General features: G+C 48.5%; 5 protein-coding genes and 1 long non-coding RNA gene across 12 annotated transcripts; 3 read left to right on the top strand and 3 right to left on the bottom strand.

The window, feature by feature from the left end:
- Positions 1 to 140: 140 nt before the first annotated feature.
- On the top strand, positions 141 to 10281 carry LOC113212443 (uncharacterized). Of its 4 annotated transcripts, none has more exons than XM_052275055.1 (9): positions 141 to 366; positions 491 to 599; positions 694 to 852; positions 1157 to 1279; positions 1359 to 1794; positions 2157 to 2485; positions 2574 to 3867; positions 4170 to 5410; positions 5549 to 10281. In XM_052275055.1, exons 1-9 carry the CDS (start codon positions 143 to 145, stop codon positions 9542 to 9544), a joined length of 7911 nt encoding a protein of 2636 aa, XP_052131015.1. In that variant the 5' UTR covers positions 141 to 142; the 3' UTR covers positions 9545 to 10281. The 4 variants fall into 4 exon arrangements, with proteins under 4 accessions (XP_052131015.1, XP_052131016.1, XP_052131017.1 ...); XM_052275056.1 differs by having other exon boundaries at positions 4170 to 5344; positions 5483 to 10281; XM_052275057.1 differs by having other exon boundaries at positions 4170 to 5281; positions 5420 to 10281.
- Positions 10273 to 15215, bottom strand: LOC113212445 (cyclin-dependent kinase 2). Of its 3 annotated transcripts, none has more exons than XM_026431139.2 (6): positions 15100 to 15215; positions 14754 to 14987; positions 12031 to 12226; positions 11661 to 11933; positions 11371 to 11574; positions 10273 to 11289 (listed from the first exon to the last, which is right to left on the bottom strand). In XM_026431139.2, exons 2-6 carry the CDS (start codon positions 14867 to 14869, stop codon positions 11122 to 11124), a joined length of 957 nt encoding a protein of 318 aa, XP_026286924.1. In that variant the 5' UTR covers positions 14870 to 14987; positions 15100 to 15215; the 3' UTR covers positions 10273 to 11121. The 3 variants fall into 3 exon arrangements, with proteins under 3 accessions (XP_026286924.1, XP_026286925.1, XP_052131018.1); XM_026431140.2 differs by having other exon boundaries at positions 15119 to 15182; XM_052275058.1 differs by lacking the exons at positions 14754 to 14987; positions 15100 to 15215 and adding an exon at positions 13704 to 13764.
- Positions 15216 to 15468: 253 nt separating this feature from the next.
- LOC113212444 (ribosome biogenesis regulatory protein homolog) lies at positions 15469 to 17938 on the top strand. Its single transcript, XM_026431138.2, has 6 exons — positions 15469 to 15716; positions 15946 to 16198; positions 16272 to 16508; positions 16589 to 16732; positions 16813 to 16928; positions 17543 to 17938. The coding sequence occupies exons 1-6, from the start codon at positions 15568 to 15570 to the stop codon at positions 17763 to 17765; spliced, it is 1122 nt and encodes a 373-aa protein (XP_026286923.1). The 5' UTR covers positions 15469 to 15567; the 3' UTR covers positions 17766 to 17938.
- On the bottom strand, positions 16930 to 17607 carry LOC113212447 (uncharacterized). Its single transcript, XR_003303727.1, has 2 exons — positions 17523 to 17607; positions 16930 to 17415 (listed from the first exon to the last, which is right to left on the bottom strand). It is a non-coding gene; the product is annotated as an uncharacterized LOC113212447 (long non-coding RNA).
- LOC113212446 (uncharacterized) lies at positions 17765 to 19112 on the bottom strand. The gene is made up of 4 exons (XM_026431142.2): positions 18599 to 19112; positions 18419 to 18522; positions 18254 to 18337; positions 17765 to 18189 (listed from the first exon to the last, which is right to left on the bottom strand). The coding sequence occupies exons 1-4, from the start codon at positions 18693 to 18695 to the stop codon at positions 17965 to 17967; spliced, it is 510 nt and encodes a 169-aa protein (XP_026286927.1). The 5' UTR covers positions 18696 to 19112; the 3' UTR covers positions 17765 to 17964.
- Positions 19113 to 19234: 122 nt separating this feature from the next.
- Positions 19235 to 22043, top strand: LOC113212441 (uncharacterized). Of its 2 annotated transcripts, none has more exons than XM_026431132.2 (6): positions 19235 to 19324; positions 19753 to 19972; positions 20069 to 20198; positions 20282 to 20376; positions 20470 to 20706; positions 20784 to 22043. In XM_026431132.2, exons 2-6 carry the CDS (start codon positions 19763 to 19765, stop codon positions 20883 to 20885), a joined length of 774 nt encoding a protein of 257 aa, XP_026286917.1. In that variant the 5' UTR covers positions 19235 to 19324; positions 19753 to 19762; the 3' UTR covers positions 20886 to 22043. The 2 variants fall into 2 exon arrangements, with proteins under 2 accessions (XP_026286917.1, XP_026286919.1); XM_026431134.2 differs by having other exon boundaries at positions 19261 to 19330.
- The last annotated feature ends 1300 nt before the right edge of the window (positions 22044 to 23343 follow it).

The raw sequence follows: 23343 nt of genomic DNA on the forward strand, positions 1-23343 counted from the left end.
ATCACCTTCCCACTAAATATCCCCCCTCCTCCTTTACCTCCCCTGGCCCAGAGGTTCGGCTCTGATAGAAATTAAAACCGGACCAGCGATCCTCGCCCGAGGCATGTGTCAGATGATTAGCTATTCTCGCCCGCAGGTCACCATGACGACGGAGACGTCCAGGCCGACGGCGACCACCCCGAGGTCATCCACCCGGACCAGCCGCGCCGAGGCAAGTGCTAGCGACTTGGCCAAGCAATACGCCGAGCTGTACGGCGACCTGGACGACGACGAGGAGGAGGACGAGCCCTCCAGGATCATCCTGCTGCAGCTGCCCACCAGGCCGGAGCTCATCGCCAAGTACTACGACATGCGCGCCCTGTCCAAGTAAGTAAGCCCGAGACTCGTTACCCGTTTGCCAAAGTCTCCATGCGGTTTTTCTTTAAACGACAGTACAGTATCAGACTGTCGGTAACTTGAGTTCGAGTTGGTGACAAATGTGGCTGTGCAGGCAAGTGGACTGGTTTATCTTGCCGTCGCACAACCTGACGGACGAGTCCGAACGGGGCCTCACCTTCCACCACAGCCGTCTCATGGGCCTGGACGACCTCCTCAACACGGTACGACACGTGACGACATTCATTATTTTTTTCTACAATACAAACGCAATTCGCAGTCCAATTTTAAACCCCGCTCCATTTCCTTTCCTTGCAGGACTCTTTGGTGGACTTGGTGACCGGTCTCGGCGCCCCCAAGCAGCAGATCATCGTGTCCCTGCCCGCCTTCGCCCTCCGATTCACCCTGAAGGACGAGACCAAGGACACGCCCAGGTCGCCAGTCGTCGGCGAGCCCGAGAGGCTGTCCCAACAGCAGGTGGGAGACGATTGCCCAAGCAGCACGCTTATAGTGCCCGTTCTAGACCTGGCAGGAAATGGGCGCAATCGCATAAAACCGGCGACTGAATTTATCATGACCATTTGTGCGCACGGGTTAACCTCTCATTATCGATCGTATACAAAGTAGCGGACAGCTGGCGAACACCATGGTCGCCAGCAAGGAAAAACAAAGAGTATAGTACACGTCGACGCTACCGCGGCGAGTTGATGCAGAAAGAGGTATTGAAACGGATAGCATCGATATGAAAAACTAATCTGGCCGCTCGCTCTGCTCTCTGCAGCTGTGCGCGCTCATGTCCGAGGGAGGCTGGTCAGTAGAGCGCGACCAGGATCTCACCGCCCCGTACGCCTTCAAGAACAACTCCTGGATCGCGTTCGAGGACCACATGTCCGTCAACATCAAGGTACAGCGGCGGCGCATCTCTGCAGCATGTCGGAGATGAATTACATTTTCCGGTAACGAATATATTCCTCCGCTCGCAGGCCAAGTACGTGCTGCTCCGCGACCTCGCCGGTCTAGCCCTGCAATCCGTGGACGACGAGGACTGGCTCCAGACGTCGTGCAAGCCGCCTGTCGAGGACGAGGATGAGGACGACGACGACGACAAGGCCGCCGACAAGGACGACCGCTCGGACGAGGCCAAGGCCAAGGCACGTCTTGACGAGGGTCAGGTCGCCGGTGCTGACGGAGACGACGGCAGCTACCACCCCAGCGGCAAGCAGGCCGAGGAGAAGCAGAAGGACGCGGAGGACAAGAAGGGCGAGAAGAAGGACAAGAAGGCCGAGCCCATGCCCATGACGCTGCTCGAGACCGCGTTCAAGAGCCTCACCGAGTCCTCCCGCCGCACCAGGGCCGCCCTGCTCAGCTCGCTGGAGAACGACATCCACCAGCACGCCGTCGAGTACAACGACTACACCGGTGGGTAGTGCGACCATGCCTAGCGCGATATCGAGCGGACCGACGCACCCACCTGTTGACAATAACGCAGGACGGCGCAGCTCGCGCACACATCGATTGCAACACGTTATTATATTGACCCATGCTGTTTGCACTGGTCCGACAGACTGCGACCCACTCGAACTGACTGACTATAGCATGCCTACCTCCCCCTGGGGTCTTCCATAAACAAAACCGACGAAAACACGATGCTGTTGGGCGGTAGACATTGCCAAACCCGCAAGCAGAACACTTCAAAAGCTTTCCACTATCGCTGTTTGCAACTTCAATCCGTCAGTCAAATACTGATTTACTATACGGTATACTTTGATCTCCCTCCCCAGGCTCAGTGCAGCTGTCTCCGTATCAGATCGTCCGCGTGGTCGACCGCGAGGGCACCGTCCACTCGGTGCGCAGGAACGCGCGCACCGAGTTCGAGTGCTCGCGCCAGGGCTACTTCGTGCACCCACTCAGCTGCAACAGGTTCTACCGCTGCGTCAAGTACAACCAGTACTCGTCCGAGTACACCGTGTTCGAGTTCGACTGCCCGGCCGGTCTGGCGTTCGACGAGCGCGTCGAGGTGTGCGTCTGGCCCGGAAGTCTGCCCGGTGGTGCTTGCCAGGGCTCCAGCGAGATCGCCCCCGTGCCCCGTAGCCAGTACGGCTGCCCCAACGTGAGTGTCGAGATCCATTGCCATGTCGTCGGTGACCCACTGCTCGTCCTCGGCCCGCACCTAAAGAGTTTCTTTTTCTCTCCCACAGGCCGAGGGTTACTACGCCGACCCCGAAAACTGCCGCTGGTTCTTCGCGTGTCTGGACCACGCCCGCGACGGCCTCAGCCCGCTGACGGCCTACGAGTTCCGCTGCCCCTTCGGCCTGGTGTTCGACGAGGGCCGTCAGGTGTGCAACTGGCCGTGGCTCGTCGAGGGCTGCGGCAGCGCGGGCGCGTCCTCGCTGCGCTACCAGGGCGTCCGCGTCTCCGGAGCCGCGGCCGGCAGCGCCGTTAACTACGAGGGCCTGAGCCTACTGAGCGGTGGCATCGGCGGCGCAGGTGCAGGATATGCAGGTGCAGGATACGCGGGTGCGGGAGCGGGCTATGCGAGCGGCGCCAGCCTCGCCGGCAACACCCTGTACACGGGAGACGCGGGTGCGGCTGCGGGCTACTCTGCCGACGCGTCCTTTGAGTCGGCCTCGTTCGCGGCCAATGACGCCTCCAACTCCGGCTACGCCTACAACCAGGCCGCGGGCGGAAGCGCCTCGGCCGGCCGCTATGGCGAGAACAACGGCTACATCGCGCTGCAGGCCGCCCAGGAGGCCGGCTCCCGCCACGAGGACCGCGGCTACGGAGGCTTCGCCACCTTCCCGGCCTCGCAGGTGTCCGGCGGTCGCAGCCAGGGCTCCAGCGGCGTCATTTTAGGCGCCAACCTGCACACGCTGCAGGGCATCCAGGGCGTCGCCGTCGGTCAGGCCGGCTCCGCCTACCAGGCCTCCTCCTCCTCCTCCGCCGCCGCTGCCTCCGGGGCCTCAGCTGCCTCCGGGTACGACGGACAGCAGACAACGGGTTACTCCTTTGGCGCGGGCAGCAACGGAGCCGGGGCGGCTGCCGGTAGTTACGACTACAGCGCGGGCAGCAACGGAGCCGCAGCGACCGCCGGTAGCTACGACTACAGCGCGGGCAGCAACGGAGCCGGAGCGACCGCTGGTAGCTACGACTACAGCGCAGGCTCCTCGACCGCCTTCGGCGCGAAGCAGACCACGGCCTCGGCCGGTCTCGACTACAGCGCGGGCTCCGCCTCTACTTTCGGCGCCAAGCAGACCGCGTCCACGGCCGGCTACTACAACTCCGGGGCGTCGTCCTTCGGGTCGACCGGCTCCACGGCCTCGGCCGGGTACGACTACAACGGTGCATCATCCCTCGGCGTCACCGGCTCATCCGGAAGCAGCTACTCGTCATTTGGAGGATCCTCGGGTGGCATCTCCAGCACATCCGGTATCCAGCAGACCACCCCTGGCTACTCGTTTGGCTCGACCTCGTCCGGCAGTGACTACAGCAGTGGTAAGTCTTGGCTGATCACGTAGATGTAGGGATCGTCCAGAGAGTACGTGCGATTTTCGCAGATTCATTCCGCGGCACATTGATGGTAGCTCAGCGCCTGCGAGACTCAGGGTAGGCCGCCCCGCGGTACACACAAGCACTGCATGCAAGATGTTGTCTACATGACAGGCGCTCCGAGAGCTTGCTTGGGCTGAACTCGGCCGTTTCATAACGACATATGACTGGCGTCTCTTCTGGATGCTCATTTAATTGGCGTAAACTGATCCCAACACTAATGTTTTGTTTCGTTTTTACCTTCCCAGGTGCTGACTACACCGCGTCCACCGCCTCCAGCCTGGGTGCCAGTTCCGGAACGGTTGTGCAGGGCGCGCAGTCCATCCAGGGCGTGCACATCGAGTCCGACGGATCGTCTGGCTACTCCAGCGCCGGCGCTATCCTCACCCCCGTCACCGAGGAGCCGTTCGTCCGCAAGACGGCGTACACCGTCACACCGGCGCCCTACGACGTCGTTTCGTCCACGCCCGCGCCCGCCGTGGTGTCCTACTCCCAGCCGGCCTCCGTGCAGACTGTGACGGCCTCCCCTGGCGTGGTGTCCTACCAGTCCGTGACCCCCACCGCCTCCACTGTGCACAACTACAAGCAGTTCGAGCTGCAGCAGCCCCTGGTCCCCGTGCACGCTGTCACGCCCGCCACGCCTTCCGTTGTCCGTTACCAGAGCGTGTTCGGCCTCAAGCAGCAACAGCAGCAAGCCGTCACCGCGGCCCCCGCCCTGGTCCCCGAGGCACCCACCCTGTACACGTACAAGCAGTACGAGGTGAAGCAGCCCGTGGTGCACTTCCAGTCCGTGACGCCCACCCCCACCGTCGCCGTGCAGTCTTACACGCCCACCGCCTCTCCCGCCTACGTGTCCTACACTCCCACCGTGCAGCCCGTCACCGCCGCGCCCGCCTACTCCTTCATCAGGAAGCAGACGCCCGCCCCGACGCCCGCCCCAGCCCTGGCCTTCGCCACGCCCAGCGCCGCCCCCGCGGTGGTCGGCTACGCCCAGCAGCAGCACGTGCAGCACCAGGTGCACGCCGTCACGCCGGGGTCCGTGGACCACAGCGTGCAGTACCAGTACAGCTCGCCCGCGCCCTTCTCGCTCAAGAACGTCAAGTACCACAGAATCGTCGACATCAAGCAGGAGCCAAACGGATACTATCAACCCGAGATCAAACATTACAACCAACAGCAGCATGCTCAGGTTCACACTTACCAGCAGGAGGTCAAGCAGGTCCAACCGTTGGTACCAGTCACCAAGGTGGAGTACCAGGCGCCCGAGGTGCAGTACCAGCAGCACGCCCAAGTCCATTCGTACCAGCAGGAAGTGAAGCAGGCCCAGCCGGTTGTCCACTACCAGCAAGAATACAAGCAGGTCCAGCCTGTCGTTCAGTATCAGCAGGTGAAGCAGGTCCAGCCAGTTGTGCCCGTCACCAAGGTGGAGTACCAAGCCCCGGCCGTCCAGTACCAGCAGCACGCTCAGGTTCAGTCATACCAGCAGGAGGTCAAGCAGGTCCAGCCCGTCGTTCAGTATCAGCAGGTGAAGCAGGTGCAGCCAGTTGTGCCCGTCACCAAGGTGGAGTACCAACCCCCGGCCGTCCAGTACCAACAGCACGCCCAGGTTCAGTCATACCAGCAAGAGGTCAAGCAGGTCCAGCCTGTCGTCCCTGTAGTCCAGCAGTATCAACAGGAGGTGAAGCAGGTGCAGCCTGTCACCAGGTTCGAGTTCCAGGCTCCCGCTGCACAGTATCAACAGCAGTACAAACAGGAAGTAAAACAAGTTCAGCCCGTGGTTCAATATCAGCAAGAGTACAAGCAAGTCCAGCCGGTGGTCCCCGTCGTGCAGTACCAACAGGTCAAGCAAGTCCAGCCCGTTGTTCCCGTCACCAAGGTGGAGTACCAAGCCCCTGCATTGCAATACCAGCAGCACGCTCAGGTCCACTCGTACCAGCAGGAAGTGCAACAGGTTCAACCCGTCGCACCCGTTACAAAGGTCGAATACCAGGCTCCCGCTGTGCAATATCAGCAATACCAACAGGAAGTGAAACAAGTGCAGCCTGTCACCAAATTTGAATACAAAACACCTGCTTTCCAATACCAGAATCTGCAACAGTACAAGCAATACAAACAGGAGGTGCAACAAGTCCAGCCTGTGACACCTGCTGCCGTCACCAAGTTCGAGTACCACGCCCCCGCCCAGGTTCACTCGTACCAACAGGAAGTGAAGCAGGTTCAGCCTGTCGTGCCCGTGGTCCAATACCAACAAGAGGTCAAGCAAGTGCAACCCATCAGCAAGTTTGAATACCAGGCGCCCGCTGTGCAGTACCAACAATACCAGCAGCAAGTAAAACAGGTTCAGCCGGTTGTGCAGTATCAGCAGGAAGTGAAACAAGTTCAACCCATTGCCACGGTTGAATACCAGGCACCCGCCGTGCAGTATCAACAGCATGCCCAGGTCCACTCCTACCAGCAGAATGTGAAGCAGGTCCAGCCCGTCGTACAGTATCAGCAGGTGAAGCAGGTCCAGCCAGTGGTTCCCGTCACCAAGGTGGAATACCAGGCCCCCGCTGTGCAGTACCAGCAGCACGCCCAAGTCCATTCCTACCAGCACGTGAAGCAGGCACAGCCTGTGGTGCAATACCAACAGGAAGTCAAACAAGTGCAACCCGTGATCCAATACCAACAGGAGATCAAGCAAGTGCAGCCCGTCACAAAGTTCGAGTACAAGGCCCCCGCGCCGCAGTACCAGCAGCACGCCCAGGTGCATTCCTACCAGCAGGAGCAGGTTCAGCAGGTACAGCCCGTGGTTCAGTACCAACAGGAAGTCAAGCAAGTGCAGCCCGTCACCAAGTTCGAGTACAAAGCCCCCGCCATCCAGGTGCAACAGCAAGTGCAGTACCAACAGCCTGCCGTGGCCGTCAAGGCCCAGGAGGTCGTCTACTCGTACAGCACGCCGTCCAACTACCCCATCCGTCAGGAGGCCGTCAAGGCAGTGAAGCTCAACGTGAACCAAGGTTTCAGCCAAAGGCCCAAGCTGTACCCCTTCGTGTCCAGCACCACGGCCGCCCCCGCTATCAGCCAGGTGCCGCTGTTGCATTCGTACACATACGTCAACGGCAACGAGCCGTCCACCCCTGTGCCATGCACCACCTGCAGCCTCAGTACGGCAGGGCTCAGGGTGTCCTCCACCCCGGCCCCCGCTCGCTACACTGAGCAGCAGCAATACGTCTACTCGTCCACGCCCACCCCCGCCCGCTACACCGAGCAGCAGGTGGTCTACTCGTCCACACCCGCTCCCGCCCGCTACACCGAGCAGCAGGTGGTCTATTCGTCTACGCCCGCCCCCGCCCCTGCCCCCGCCCGCTACACCGAACAGCAGTACGTCTACTCTAGCCCCGCTCCGGCCCGCTACACAGAGCACAGGGAGCAGCAGGTGGCTTACTCGGTCACCCCCGCCCCTCCCTGCGCCACCTGCAGCCAGAGCTCAGCCGGCCTCAAGGTGTCCTCGACGCCAGCGGCGTTCGAGTTCAACTACGTGTCGTCCACACCCAAGTACGAGGCTGGCCTCGTGAGCCAGGTGAGCGAGCAGCAAACCAACCAGTACCGCGGAGGATACCAAGTCCAGCAGCAGCAGCAACAGCAGCAGCAGCTCACACAGGTGGACGACCAGGAGCCACCCGTGGCTCTCTTCGTCCACACGGCGGCGCCCCCGCCCGCGCGCTACAACCAGGTCGTGGTCTCGTCCACGCCTGCGCCCACTCGTTACGTGGAGGATCAGGAGGTGGTGGTGTCGTCGACGCCCAGCTCGCAGCAGCAGTACCAGCAGGTCGTTGAGAACTACTCGAGCGTGCGGCCCGAGGTGTATTCTCAGCAGTACTACTCAACGCCCGCCCCTGTGTCCGTCGTCAAGAACGTCGTCACCCAGGTGTCAACACCGGCCACGTACGTTGAGCAGAACGTGGAGGACGTGCAGAATGTCCAGAGCGTCGAGTTCGGCGCGAAGAAGTCCCATGTTGTGTCCGAGTACAACTACGTCCAGGGCCAGGAGCAGGCTACCCCCACCGTCGCCCCCGCCGTGGACGTCTACCCGATCGCCCCCGAAGTCCCTGCCACAGTGGACGTGCAGTACCAGACCTCGCCCGCACCCGTGCCGGTCCGTCGTCTGCGCCCTTCGACCACGGCCGCGGCTTACATCGAGGAACAGCAGCAAATCGTATCCGAGGGCTACGCCGGCGACGTCGTCGTCGGCTCAACAGCAGCCCCCACCGCCGGACCCACCCGTGGCAACATCCGTTACGGCTACGAGGAGGACCTGCAGCAGCAGATCAACGCCGAGGAGGCCATCGAAGACAGCGCGTACGGCGTCAAGAACCAGGACGCGTACTCTGGCTTCGCCCAAGTCATCGAGACCAGCACACTGGCCGCCATCGGCGCAGTCGGCAGCAGGCGACCCGGCCGCGTCCGCGTCGGCACCACGGCTCAGTACAGCGAGGGCAGCGATGAAGGCTACTCCAGCTCCACGACGGAGAGCTACGGCTCGAGCACCGTGCGCGCCAAGGGCAAGGGCAGGAAGCGCACTAAGATCGTGGTGGTGACACGCCTCAGTGACGTGAACCCGCTGCTCATCGGCAAGCTGGGCGCGCAGTGCAGCTGCGCTGAGAACGGTCGCAAGAGCCGTACCGGCGTCAAGCGCGTCATCTCGAGGGTCCGTGTTGTCCGCCCCAAGGACGGCGATGCAGGCCACGCCTTCTCCTCAACCGCTCGCTCCACAACAGAGGGCTACGTGTCGTCCACGACCGAGGGCCGTGTGGTCTCCTCCACCGAGCAGGCCGAGATCGACGAGGACTTGGCGCTCATCCGTGACGCTGAAAAGTCAGACGCCGAAGAAGGCGACGACGACGCGGCCGACTTCGGTGCGGTGGTCGTCTCGAGCACCGAGGGCACCGTGTCGTCCTCGGCAGCTTACGAGCAGGACGACATCGTGTCGAGCACAGTGGCGATCAGGGGTAGGGGCAGGGCGCGCGGCAGGACCACGTACATCCGCGCGGGCAAGGCCAAGAGTACCATCTACGTGTCCACCACAGCCGAGCCGGATGACGACGACGACGAGCAGAGCCCGAGCTCAAGCACGAGCAGCAGAGTGTACGAGGTGACGACGCCGAGCAGCAGGCGCTTCTCCGGCCGCCGCACCACGGCGCGCTCCATCCAGATCAACAGCAAGGACGACGAGGACGACGCGGAGGCCGTGGTCATCCAGCCCAGGCCCAGGTCGCGGGCGCGTCCCTCACCGAGAGTCCGTTCGCGCGCGCGCTCCGATAACGACCTCGCTTCGGCATCCCCGTCACCCGTTGCCACCGAGGTGGAGGACACCAACGCCGTCGTCGACGAGGTCACACCCGGCCCCGGACACACGGTCGACCTGGGCGTCAACGGGGTGGTCGAGTGCAAACGGCCTGGTCTGTTCCGACACCCAGAGCTGTGCAACAAGTTCTACTCGTGCAACTGGGACAAGTGGAAGAAGAAGTACGCCGTCAACGTCTTCAACTGCCCCATCCACCTGGCGTACGACACCTCTATTGGCGCGTGTAACTGGCCGTCCAAGGGTCCAGCCTGTGTCAACGGCAAGCTGCTAGTGTGATCAGATAAATTTCCCTGACATGTTACCCGTTAACGTGGTGGTGTCATGAGTTACCGGGTCGGCCAAGCATCGGCCACCCACCCTTAGCGCCTTCAAGGGAAACGCGCAGGACAAAGCCCCTCATCGTAAATGTGATTCTGGAATCAAATTTTAAATATGAATTCGAAAGGATTCCACATTATTGATAAAGCTTTCAATGTTGAAATCCCATGACACATAGATGCAAAATGTGCCATAACGGGTGCGTTCAGACCCCTCACCTAATAAATGCAGGTCTACCAGAAAACATTTTCACAGCAAACAGAAATCAAGACAAAAATTGACCAGTGAGGCATCTGAACACAGCCAATAGTAATAGATAAATATAGATCTGACTCTGATATTGTGTCTAAAGGAAAAGTCGTGGTAGTAAAGCTTGTTCAATTTCTTGTGAGCGCTTAGTGCAAAATCAACAGGTACAGAGATATTTTAGATTTTCATGATAAATCAATTACTAAAGAAATGTCACCAAACGCTCATGACAAATGCAAAGCTGCCTAAAGAGCTTCATTCTTTGGGAAAACCATAAATGCAGCAAGTTGTGCAATGATATGTACACAGCTCAGATGAGAAACAAATCCTACTCTGTGTGAATAAAAACTTAGAAATTAAAATACAGACTTATGAAAATGTGTTGCTTGCAGGTCTCTTGTATATAATTATTTATGGCAGTAATAAATTAAAATAGAGACATTCTAGATGGAGTTTATTAACATTTTCTGAAAACATCACATCACACATTGGTCCCCATTGGCACATCATCGCATTTTACTCTAAAACACCGTGTTTACACATATGTAAGACATGGCTTCTTATCTATGCTAAAGGTTTGTTACATTTATTAGGTATTGGTCCAAATTTAGGATACAATGCATACTTTTTAAAAAACACTTCACATTGGTCCAAAGCTTACAGAGAACACATGGAAAAAAACATTCAGAACGCTTCTTTTCTTTACGTGTTTCAAACTAATGATCACACAGTTCTTAATGACTACAAGCACCAGAATTGAAGTTTTGTCTAAAGTAACTTTAGATAAAAAGTGCCTACGCACATATTATGTTTAATGGCTTCATAAAATTTTAAAGCTATGATACGGATGAAGTTGGAAGAATTACTTAAGAGTAAAATTTATGGGGTAAATGAGCAAATAAATAAGACTTGCACAGAAGGAAGTACTTCCAGTTCATTGAGCAGAAATTGATTAGTTGAGTAACTTGAATGTTTGGTAGATAATTAAAATTCCCCTAAAACTGGCATATCACAATCTCAATAAAACACAATAAAAAAATTTAAGCACTAAAATTAACTACAGCCCTTAGTAAAAGAAGATTTTATTAAATGGAGGGCCAATTTCTTCTACTGGGCAATTCTATGAAGAAGTACCTGAAAGTGACGGCAATTCTAATCGAATGAGGCGTGCTACGTATTGCTATAACAGATGACTGGTCTCCAAATGAGTTTAGTTATGTGATGCAACAACATGTAGCGTCTCTTTGTCACTTGCAATTTTATATTTATTTCATGGAATTGCCCTACTAGACGATGCGTTCTACTTCTGATGTACCTCTAGATGAAGCTCCACTGCAAGACTCATCGTCATGAGGTAGAGGGGATGGAGCTACAAATTTCACATTCTTCAGGTAAGGGTGTTCCATTGCCTCTTTAGCAGTAATACGCTTGCTTGGATCATAAGTCACCATTTTCTAAGAAGAAAAAAAATGATTACTGTAGGAAAGATGAGATTCATTAAAAATTCAAGCGATGCAATGCATTAAAGAACAAACCAGAAACAAATCTGCTCCATCATCATCCATCGATGGAAGGACTTCTCGGATGTCCTGAGGATCCCATCTAGGGAACATGGATTTGTAGTCAGGAAGCTGAGACACTCCCGGCCATTTTGTTTCATCTGGAGTACCCAAGGTACGGAAAACCCTAAATAACTGGTCTATTTCTGAGTCTCCAGGAAATAAAGGTCGCCTTGTGGTCTGTAACAATAAAATTTTAAAAATAAAATACTGCTCAGAGATGTACTTTTAGATGGATAAACAAATACAAAGTACGAAATAATCACCATTTCTGCAAATATGCAACCAAGACTCCAGACATCAACTGCCATAGAATATAACTTTGTGCCGAGCAAGATTTCAGGGGCACGGTACCACAAGGTCACTACTTCATGAGTGTAGGGTCTCACAGGCATGCCAAAACCTCTTGCCAATCCAAAATCTGCCAACTTTATATATCCTTCCATGTCTATGAGAAGATTTTGAGGCTTGAGGTCCCGGTGCAAAACTCTATTTTGATGGCAATAAGATATACCCAAAAGAAGCTGGTGCAGGTAACTCTGTTTGCCAAGAAGAATAAAATTGGTTTGAGAACAATCCAATCTCGGAAGTGGTCAAAAGCCAGTAATCTTTAAGAAAATTAACATTCAATAATACCTTGACCAATTCAGGTGGGAGACCATCTTTATAAGAGTCCAGATATTTCTTAAGATCATGTGTAAGAAATTCAAAAACAAGGAAAAGTTTCCTCTCACAGTGAACTACATCTAACAATTGAACAACATTAGGATGAGTGAGTTCCTTGAGAAGGGAAATTTCTCGGAGTGCAGTAGAAGGTACACCTTCCGACTCACTGAAAACAAAAACAATAATTGAGTAGAATGACTTTGAAAAGAATTTTCAGTATTTTCTTAACACTTTTACAAGTATTAACAACATAGCTGGACACTGCACAGTTCTAACAGGAATTTCTTAGACAAATACATTTTGGAAATTGCACATCTTGAAAGCAGCTTCAGGCACAGCAAGACACCAGAACATCCCCGGCAAAGAACACCACAGAAAGGCAGGCACGTGCTCCAGGCAGGCAAAAGAGCAGAGGTCATGACAAGGTGAGGAGCGTTGTTAATGGAGAAGCAGTTGTTAGTTGGTACGGAACAAGTGAAAACACAAACTAAGCTGAATCATGTGGTGCTACGATTTCCAATGTACACGCAGCAATCGCAAGATCCAGCTAAGCAGATGCTTCACAATCAGAACAGATTGGTCAGACAGTGGACTTTCAATCCCCTTGAAACTGTAAGTCAATTTCTATGAGAATATATAAAAATGAAAATAAATTGACATGGAATGGCTGGGTAACAAAAGAGGATGAAAAACTGAAGTAAAGGAACAGACAAAACTAAATGGTCAAAATATGACAAAGATAATGGCTCATATTCATTAAATGTTGCCAGTAAAGCTAAAATTCGGTCCGAAAGTGAGCTCTCCCCACCACTTTCCCACCATTCCCAGCATGTCCCCCTTGCCTGGGGGCAAACACTCTCCTTGCCTGGGGGAAAACATGCGGGGAAGGGTGGGGAAAGTGGTGGGGAGAGCTCACTTTCGGAACAAATGAGAAAGAAGCAGAGAACAAGAAATTGGAAATCATTATGCTAGGACATGGTGATTTTCAATGTCTTGTTCCCCATATTCCGCATCTTTTTTGCTTTCACAGGATGAGATATTGCTAAATAAAGTGAATAGTTTTAAAATTTATATTAAAGAGCTACATTAATTACAGAAAAAGAGGAAATGAAGCAAGTAAGAGTAAATCATTGGGTTTATAAACAAGCATTTTAGACACACACAGAAACAGGGCTCACTGAACATGAAGTGGTCATCCTAATGTTGATTGGCATTGTAAGTTCAGAAACCAGAATTAAAGACAAGAAATAAAACCCTGTAATAAGTCAGCAAGCAATGACTCAGCTCCAGAGAAATTTATTTTTGCCAATATAATCCCCACACTGTGAAAGTTCTTATGAAATTCATGCAGTAGGCCAAGATACAATCATCCAATAATTGTCTTGTAAGTGAAGCTTTAACATAAAAACTGACTCATGTCAATTGTAATGGCTACATTAATTTTGACTCTGTTCGAAAATCAATTTTAGATTACTCATTCAGTTAAAGTCAATTTGAATTCAATGTTATTGAACAAAAGCATAAGAACTTGACACATAACCTCGAAAGCCCACATTTACAGTGCTTGGATTGCAGATTACATGTATCATTCAGGAAACAAGAGGAAATGACATGTTATGTACAAGTGCAAAGGAAAACATTACAGATCAAGCAGTCCACATAATTTCACGACCATCGACGCAACGCGAAATCCTTGCAAACCAGCGCATACCTGACTTATGAAGAGCAAGACGTTAGTAACACATCAAATTTAGACAAATAGAGAATATCATGGTGGAAATAAGTCAAAATAAGTTAAAAGGTGACTATTTCCTCGATAGAAAGAATCGATAATGCCAAAAATCAGGAAAGAAAACGGCTGGAGCATGCTGGATCTGTGACGGTCCGCCATAGTTGTTAAAATTTTCCTATTATAGGTCAACAGTCTTGCCACACTTCTCATTTTCTGTTTCTCAATTTGTAGGCAGCCAGAGACTTTACACTTCATAGGGTCATTAAAGGAAAATGTCTTAAATACTTAAATATTATCCTTGATCAAAACTGAGATAAGGGAATTCCATAAGGAGGTCCATGTTGAACACAAGTTCAGATTGACAAGTTGGTACAATAAGAAACATTTTTTTTGGATAGGTAATAAAATACTTTGCAAAGAGGAAAATAGCATTGCCAACAATTGAGAAAATCTAGGTTGCTTTAGAAAACTGACAAAAAAAGGGGGTTGTTTTTCTAAAAAAAAATAATGTTGTGACTCTTACTCTCAGCGCAAAAAGAAAAGAAACTGCAAAACAAGGCGGGAAATTTAAATGTGGGATGACAAATGTTTAGTTTATTTTCGCTAAATAATCAGGGAAGCGTTCTCTTCATGAAAGCGATAACAAGTTAATACATACTGTATACCTTCGCTAGTTTTGTTAAAACATGTTAGCACACAAGGAGAACTAGTATTCAACAAGAATAAGCTGCATAAGTTTTGAAACACTGCAGAAAATAAGACAAGCAGCACAGAAATAAAGTTTTAAAGATATGTCTACATAATAGCTACGATGTAATCTTACAGATATTTTGTACAATATTATCAAATGGGTTTGTACATTGCTACAGTTGACGAAACCAATATCAAGTGAAGGACTCGTGCTCTCGACAGAAAGTATTGAGGCAAAATAACTGAAAGCATTGAGGTCTTAAAGACTTACGTTTCAAGGCGAATCTTCTTAAGGGCAACCCATTTTCCAGTTTTCTTGCACCGAGCTTTGTACACAACACCATAGGTTCCTTCCCCTATCTTCTCAATTTTCAGATAGTTCTCCATATGTAAGAGTTTTGACTATCATAACAAAGTGTAATAAAATGATAGCAATAGAGATGAAAGACGGCACAAAAGTAGTCGATCGGTGCCCATAAAAAGTTAAAATCCTACAAGTGGGCGGCTAACCATAAAACAAGACATTAAAAAACACATTATTAAAATTCTTCAATAACTGTCTTCTATCAAAAAAAAGTTTCCAACCCCACAATCTTTTTCAAAATACCGCAACTAACCAACTTTAAGTGAACCTACAGATAAAAGCCACAGAATAAAAACAAATTAACTATAAAATTCAGATTTTGGAGTTGTCAGGTCAGCGACGTCGGCGTAGCCGTGTTTTGGCGGGAGATACACCAGCTGACGCTTGATTGACATTGATCATTACCAACCTGTGAACAGCTTTAAAGCAGAAAAGAAGCAGAAAATTTCGAAACTTTAGTTGTGGGAACTTAAGAATATTTTTTAAAACGATTGCTTAATATCATCACACAGTTTATCTCCGTGAACTCCTTGGAAATTATTCTGTAGTGCCTTTGTTTTTGCTGTCTGGGTGCCTGCCAGGAGGCAAGGGACGTCTCGAAAATTTTGTAGTGTTACGAGCTCTTTCTGACGCCATCTTTCTCGTGTTTCACTTCACCTCGTGGCCGTAGGTTAGGTTCTCCTCAGTAGCAATGCGTACTTGGCCATAGTGTTCCAACAACATGGATATCGTAAACGAAGTTCTGCAAAAAGCAGCGAGGGAAGCAGAGAAGTTTAAACCTATTACAGTTGAGAAGCACTTGGAAGTTGAATTTGACGTAGGAAATTTACTTGCTTTCGACACAAATGAGTTAGATACCAGAAAGTTAAGGTTAGTACTCCTTAGTATGTTGTTTTCTTGCTAAGTAATTTTGAACTCTCGGTGAAAATTCGAGGACTCCATCACTAGACTCCATGTGTTTAGTTACCCTCACCCGTCTTGCTCACCAGCATTTGACATTTCCTACGGAAATGTGTATTTACAATATGAGATTGTCAAACATCACCTTCCATGCTGTGCTTACAAGTATATCACTCATACTAACTTCTTTTGTAACCAGGTCCGCAACAAATGATTACCTCAGAGATTTGACAAGGGACAACACACAGTTACTCTTAAATAAAGTTTGGGAGCTGCCTACAAAGCGTGTAGATGAAGCTATAGTTGCCGAACTACCCAAACCATCATATCTGATTCCGAGATCTCTTCCAGTTCCGAAACCTAAAGAACCTACCAAATGGGAAAGGTTTGCTAAAGAAAAGGGCATTGTTAAGAACAAAAAAGCCAAGTTGCTCTGGGATGAAACACTTAAGGTAAGTGAATAGAATTGTTTTTATTGTTCTTCTCAGTTTCTGCGATAGGAAATTTAAATTTTGTGTTTTTCAGAAATGGATACCAAGGTACGGTTATAAACGGGCAGCTGCTGAGGAACAGAAGGATTGGTTAATAGAGTTACCTGGAAATGCTGACCCAATGGAAGATCAGTTTGCTAAGAAAAAGAAGATAAAGGATGAAAAAGTTGCTAAAAACGAGCTTCAGCGAATGAGAAATATTGCGAAAGCACGCAAGATCAAAATACCTAGAGTAGGAATGTTGTCCACTGACAGACCTTCAACTAAGGATGTATGTATATTTTATCATTTGTAATTTTATGCAAGAATATTAATTTTTGGCTGTATTAGTAATCGTTGATAAATTTCCAGCTTCACAAAGCAGCTACTGTGGCAAAGGTTTCAACTGCCTCGGTTGGGAAGTTCCAGCAAAGTTTACCCAAGGAAAAGCCAGCAAGAGATGTAAAGAGTCTTATGCCTGTAGCACCAGCTGCCAAGAGAAAAAAGCCAAATCTTGTAAGGAAATATACAAACTTTCTCTAATATTTTACTTCTCTTTTTAGAATGGTTCTGTTTACTTAAATATTTTGTTTCAGACTCCACAGCAGGAGAGAAAGTCTAATATTGACATCATAGACAAAATTTTAAATAAAAAGCCTAAAATTGATTTGGAAGCTGCTGTTAATAGGGAGATGCATTATCAAGATTCAGAGTAAGTTCAAATACATTTTTATTGGTATTTTAAAATATTACTGGAACTGTTTGCATCCAATTTTGTGTTGTGATGAGAAGACTGGCACGGAGCCCATTGCACTGCCGACTGTGGTTGAGTCTTCCAGATTCCTACTTAGGCTGGGCACTGAAACTCGAGAAAGCTTTGATCTTATCTGAATGCAGGATGTGCCTTGTTGCACCTTTTGATAGTCATACTGATGTTTCTTTCAATGCTATGATGATAAAATAGGCTTGGAGCCCATTGCACTGCCGAATGTGGTTGAGTCTTCCAGATTCCCATTTTGGCTGGGCACTGAAACCTGAGAAAGCTTTGATCTTATCTGAATGCAGGATGTGCCTTGTTGCACCTTTTGATAGTCACACTGATGTTTCACTCAATGCTATGATGATGATAAAAGTAGGCTTGGAGCCCATTGCACTGCTGACTGTGGTTGAGTCTTCCATATTCCCACTTTGGCTGGGCACTGAAACCCGAGAAAGCTTTGATCTTATCTGAACGTTGAGCGTGACTTATGTTCAGACGCTACTTAGTCAGTGTTCATTAATAATTGGTAAATCATTTAATCTGTACCTTTTCTCCTCTTTTTGCAGGCGATCTGAAGAGAAAAAATCACAGAAGCCTAAAGCAGGTCGTGGTGGGAAGAAAAGAAGTGCTGGTGCTGGTGGAGGCAAGAAGGGGAAAGGAAAGTTTGGTGGTGGCGGCGGTGGCAAACCAGGGAAGGCTTCTGGTAAACCAGCTGGTAAGCCAGCTGGTAAAGTTAGAGCTCATGGAGGTGCAGGGAAAAAGGGTGGAGGTGGCCGCAAAAGAAGATGAACCGTTGTACCTGCCTTTTATTTATGAACATTCTCAAAAACTTTTGACCGTTATATATTCATTTCTTCTCAGTTCAATTTTCTCTCTCAAGCCCACTGTTAAGTTCTTTTTGCTAATGGAAGTTTCCTGTTGTGTCATTGTTGAAGTAAATAAATTGACTTTACTCTGTTCAAGTTGTTATAAATAAGTCTTACTTATTTTAATCTGCAAGATTGCTCCATCCTAATGATGGGTCTTTAGAGACAGCCATGTATATCAAGGCTCCTTTCCCAGGCAAAGCCTTGGCTGCAATGTACGTTTTTTGATCATGGGACCAATGAGCAAAATATGGTTCCTTAGGCTCAGACTCTGCAACATTTTCTTCAATCTCAGGGACGTCAAGCTCTCTTTCAAGCCAAGCAGGGTTTTCGACTATCCTCATACCCTGAATGAAGGTTATTATTAGAGAAGCAGGTGCCTAAAATATAACTAAGAAATTGTGTTCGGACCTGTACAGGTAAGTGCTGGAAGTCCCAAAGGATGTGATCCGGAGAATCTTTAAGCATGTCTTCCAGGACAGCTTCCTGAATTACCTAATAAGGCAAAATTTAATGTTGGTACATAACTTAATTCTGAAGTTGTGAGGAATTCTTTCAATGTTTGATGCAACTTACCTGTAGGAGATATTGGAAAAATATGTTACGATTTCTGCCAACTGTAACACTGCAAGGAGTCAAGCAGATAATCCTTTGAATCCAATGCTTACAAATTTTTCTATCTGTAATATTGTATGTACCATACAAGTATTAACATAAAATTATTGAAAGTGATTTATGGAGTTGATGAGCTAGTACCATGGGGTTTTTGCAAGCGTCCTACAAAGCTTTTTGCTATGAGGAGATAACGCCTGAACTGCTCTTCATACTCAAACTGGGTTTGCCCGGACTCCATGGCTTTAAGTTTCAAGTTTCACTAACAGACTAAAATTTGATGTCCGAGCGCTGAACCTTGAGAAAGGGCGGCCCCTCTCAAGGCTGAACACTGAACAGAAGTTACGAAGTAACCATGGTGTCGACGAGAGGTACTGATTTAAACCACCCGCTACCTGGCTTCACTAGCTAACCTAACAAGACAGAAATAAACGTAAAAAAATTATGATATCTTCAAAAAGGTTTAGTTCATGCATCTGTCATTGTTTCTTAGCATAAACATATTTCTTAAATTATACAACTGGGAAGGGTATTAGCTCAAATCTAAATACTTTCCAAACTTTTTGTAACTGAAGTTGGTAATTAGACTGTATGGTACAAAGTACCAACCTGCAGTTTTACTATACAAAATAAAACAATAAAATTTAACGAAACAAGGCATTAAAATGAAATTAACTTTGTACGAAATTACGTTTCAATAATGTTTTTGTGGATTTGAAACCTCTGATTTGTTCGACTTATTCAATTTTTTGACGGATTTTTTGTGGTAATGGTTGGTGTTTGTAGTTTATAACAAAAGATAGTGTATGACCACGCCTCTGACCTGAGGTATTTGTTGTCACTTCAAAATACCAAACATCAACAACAACAGTTAGTGTAATTTGTTCTCAATGCTATATGTTTTACTGTCTTATCTTGCATTATTCGACTTTTAAATCGAATGAGTTATGTTACTCTCCCATGAAATATTATACATTGCAGAAAGTGAACTAAAGCAGAGTGGAATGAACCGCCCTAGAAATAACCTGTCTCTTTTGCATCTGTTGCTAATTCATTAATATTTATTCTTGAGTTCACAAGATGACTCTCACCTTAACATTACTGTCTTCACCATTAAATTGAAGTAGTATATTTTAACGAGTTTTAAATTACGTTATCTTTGTGTTTTTTTTCCATTTTGTCAAAGCCCCACCCTGACAGAATTTCTGTGCTTCTTCTTACACTATTAATACTGCGGAGCCTTTGTAGATGTGCTGATACTGACCATCTTCCTTTTTTTTCTTTTATTGTCCGTACAGCGTTGTCAAAATGCACTACAGTCAATCTAAAAATCCCAGTATGGGTACACCATCAGTGTACTCGCACATGACCCATGCAACGACTCGATCTTCTGCTGGCTTAAAATCTGCTCGTTCTATCAAGTCACTGAAAGTGAAGTGGTATGAAAAGCCAATATTACAAGATGCCATTATTCTTGACATTCAGAGAGGCTGCCTACTTATTGCCTTCTATTCATTGGTATGTCAAGCACACAACTTGCAAAATTCTTAATGTTATCATACTTTTATATGCAATGATTTGCGGGCTAATGATCTGGAAATTGTATTTTTGCAGCTTCTAAGTATTTTCACTGTTATTACGGCTCTGTTTGACATTTACTGTTTGGCAATGGCTGAGCCGGGTTCAACTCATTACGGTTACTATATCATAAGCTACCAGTTTGTATATGTTGGGAACAAACATGGTGAGTTTAAACTTCTTTTTATCTTCCTGTTTAGTTATAAAATTCTGTGTCTCTTCTGACTGAATTACTTTCTAATGTTTCAGTCCGAAATTGCCTCATTGCATTTGCCCTTTTCTCACTTATTATGGGTTTGGCAGTGCTTGTTACAAGCTGCATTCTCATTTCTGCTCTAAGAAAGGTAAGTGACCAATATTTGTGTGCTGTCTGCATGACAAAGCAAGTGTTATGAAACCGATTACTGATTTACCTTTATAAATATTTTCTGTTTCAGGAACATGAGCATAAGATGGTACCTTGGTTGTATGCATTTGCTGTCTTCACACTTTTCCGCCTTTTTGCCTTTTTGTTTGCGTCAATTGTCAATGATCTCATTTTCGGCTACAACATTCTCATGACGCTTTTGTGGTCTTTGTTTTCAATTATAAATGTATATGGATGGGTTCTTAATTATTCTCTATTCCTGGAATTGCGACAACTGTCTAAAATCGAGGATTATGCTCACTTACGGGTAAGTTCACTTTTATAGTATTGTCACGATACTTATTTCAAACTGACTTGCTTTAGCCATCTTCATACTATTTACAGATGGGGACTATGGCATCTTTAAATGCATCAACTACTAATTCTCTTGCTGGATCAAGACCCACTACGCCTCATGGTACTGTGTCCACCTCACCTATTCAGTAACTATTATGTCATTAAATTTTAAAGATCTCCTCTGTAATCTCATTTTTTAAAAAGTGATTGTACGGTAGATCCAATCAGGTGACACTGTGACTTGAATTGAGAGAACCAGGCCAAATAAGGCCCAGTCACCCATTGTAAAATACACTATTGTGTACTTATTCTGACTTCTAAAAGATGTCATTGAAATAAGAGTTTCAATCTTTTTAAAGTGATTTCATCTCTTTATATAATTATCACATTGAAGTGTTATGACTCAAATGTTTCATATGTTTTATTACTTTAACTCTAGCTATTATAAATCAACAAAAGATAAATATTCCTGTGAGGTTTTTGCCCTCAGGTGTATTGCGCACATTTACTGAGCTGTTTAATGAGCAGTCTTGTATTTTAGAAATTTTTCACATTGTGCCTTCAGCAATGTATTTATATCTACAGATTCGATTATTTTACTACAACTAACATTAGACTGATATCAGAGTACTGAACCATCCGTCCACAAGATGCGCTTCTTTTCTTAACAATATTTTTAAAAATATTACGATTACCAGTATGTTAGTTTTAGAACTATTTTGTTTTCACAATGTTGCTATATTTTAAGTGTACAGTTTTCACCCCTTTAAAAACTAAATACTTTATCATTTGTTTATACACTCTTTAGAATCTTCCTGAATAGAAGTGATTATTCAAAATTGTAACTATATTGATATCTTATGAATTGATTGTGTTCAAAGAAATGGAAAACTTGAGCATGTTGAATTAGAGTTCAGGGTGATCTGTTTGTTTCCTCTTACCAGTATTTGAGTTTGTGGTTTGTTATGTTTAAAATCATATTTTTTTCCAAAAGTTTTTATTATTGTAACTCCTTACTGATAAAAGCACATCAGTGCAGTTGTTTGTGGTCCAATGTACCCAATAGAAATATGGATGTCTTTTTCTCGCTTGTTTTTGACTGCTCCGTCCATTTTACTTAACTGTAAAACTTAATTGTCTACTGAACAAAAGAGAAGACCCTTTTTTTTCTACTGCCATTTCTTTTTTTAGTTTGTATGTGATGACGAGAGTACATTCCATCCACTGTTAGTATTATTTCCTTACTTCATGCACATTTTGTATAAATTTGTATTGGTCAGTAAAATAAAATATTTACGATAGAAAGAACCGCGTCTCGACTGAAGACCTGGCACGCACGCAAGACACCGACGCCGCCGCTCGGATTGTCTAGCACACAAGATGCTAGCACCTTCGGCGTAAAATTAAAACGATCGTCATTCCAAAACTACGCCCGTGTCGGCAGCCGGGTCAGCTGAGCAGTTTCCTTCCTCGGTGCGCCCGCCCCGCCCCGCCCCGCTCCAGCTGCTGCTGCATATGATTCACACGATGGCGTGGTGCCGAGGCGGGTCCGCCGTCATCTCTTTGCGCTTTCGACGTCACCGACGCGAGTGACGTGTCCGGTCCAGAGCGGCTCCGCCGTGATGCTGTACAGTCGCGTCCCGTCCGAGAGGGGTCAGGTCCGGGAGAGCAGGGCGGTGCTGGCGCTTGTCGCAGGTGATCTCACTGCTCTCGGCGAGCTTCATCATCGACTCACAGTCGCTATGGCCGCCGCCCTCGAGCTGTCCACACACTTACTCCACACCCAGCCGCCGTCACGAAGGGACAAGGGAAGTCCCTCTTGCGCGGTCCGGAAGTATGTAGTTTCTGCGACAAGGAGAGCGCTCTCCCGCCCGCTAACCTGTCGCGACGTGAGCAGATGCATCTCTCTGTCTGGTGGTGGGTTGTGGGTGGCACCGAAGCATTCCTCATCTTCCTCCTGCTTCAGACCAGCTCTGCCGGTAGTTTTCCCTCGGTTGTACTAATCCGATCACTGAGCGTTGCCGCTGCACAGTCTCTTCTTCTCCAGCGTATGATGCGGAGAGAAAGCCCACTGCAGTGCGCCATCATCGTATGTTCCTGGCGGCGGGGCGCCCCAACCCGCTGACCGTGCCCCCCGGATGACAAACTGCACGACGGACATGGTGGCGACCCGGTGGTGCTCAAGCACCACAATGTTCCCTGCTGGCGAGGCGGGGCGGAGCGGGGGTGCGGCCCTGCCCTGTCCGGCTCAATTTGCAATAAATTACTCGGCTAAACGGCCGGCGGCGGCGGGAGGCACGCGCTTAGGCAACGCCTCAGGGAAGGCTAGCCGGCTATGTGCCATGCCTCACCAGCACCACCGACGCCGAGCCTGAGCGAACGCGCGCGCGCGAAAACAAATATCGTAATTATGTAAGAATTCATTATTTTCACACCTGGGGTGCGTCCTTTTCAGCTAACTTCCATCGCGCGATCACGTCGATCACGTCGATCGCGGCCGAGCTCGATCGACGCGCCGCCTTCTAACGCCGCTGCAGAACGTTGCTGCGCATGCGCAGAGGGTTCGCGCGCGACCGTTTCCTCTCCTGCGCATGCGCAGCAACGTTCT

This window comes from Frankliniella occidentalis, unplaced genomic scaffold, assembly GCF_000697945.3.
Source record: "Frankliniella occidentalis isolate FOCC.00 unplaced genomic scaffold, Focc_3.1 Scaffold501, whole genome shotgun sequence".
Classification (NCBI taxonomy): Eukaryota; Metazoa; Arthropoda; class Insecta; order Thysanoptera; family Thripidae; genus Frankliniella; species Frankliniella occidentalis.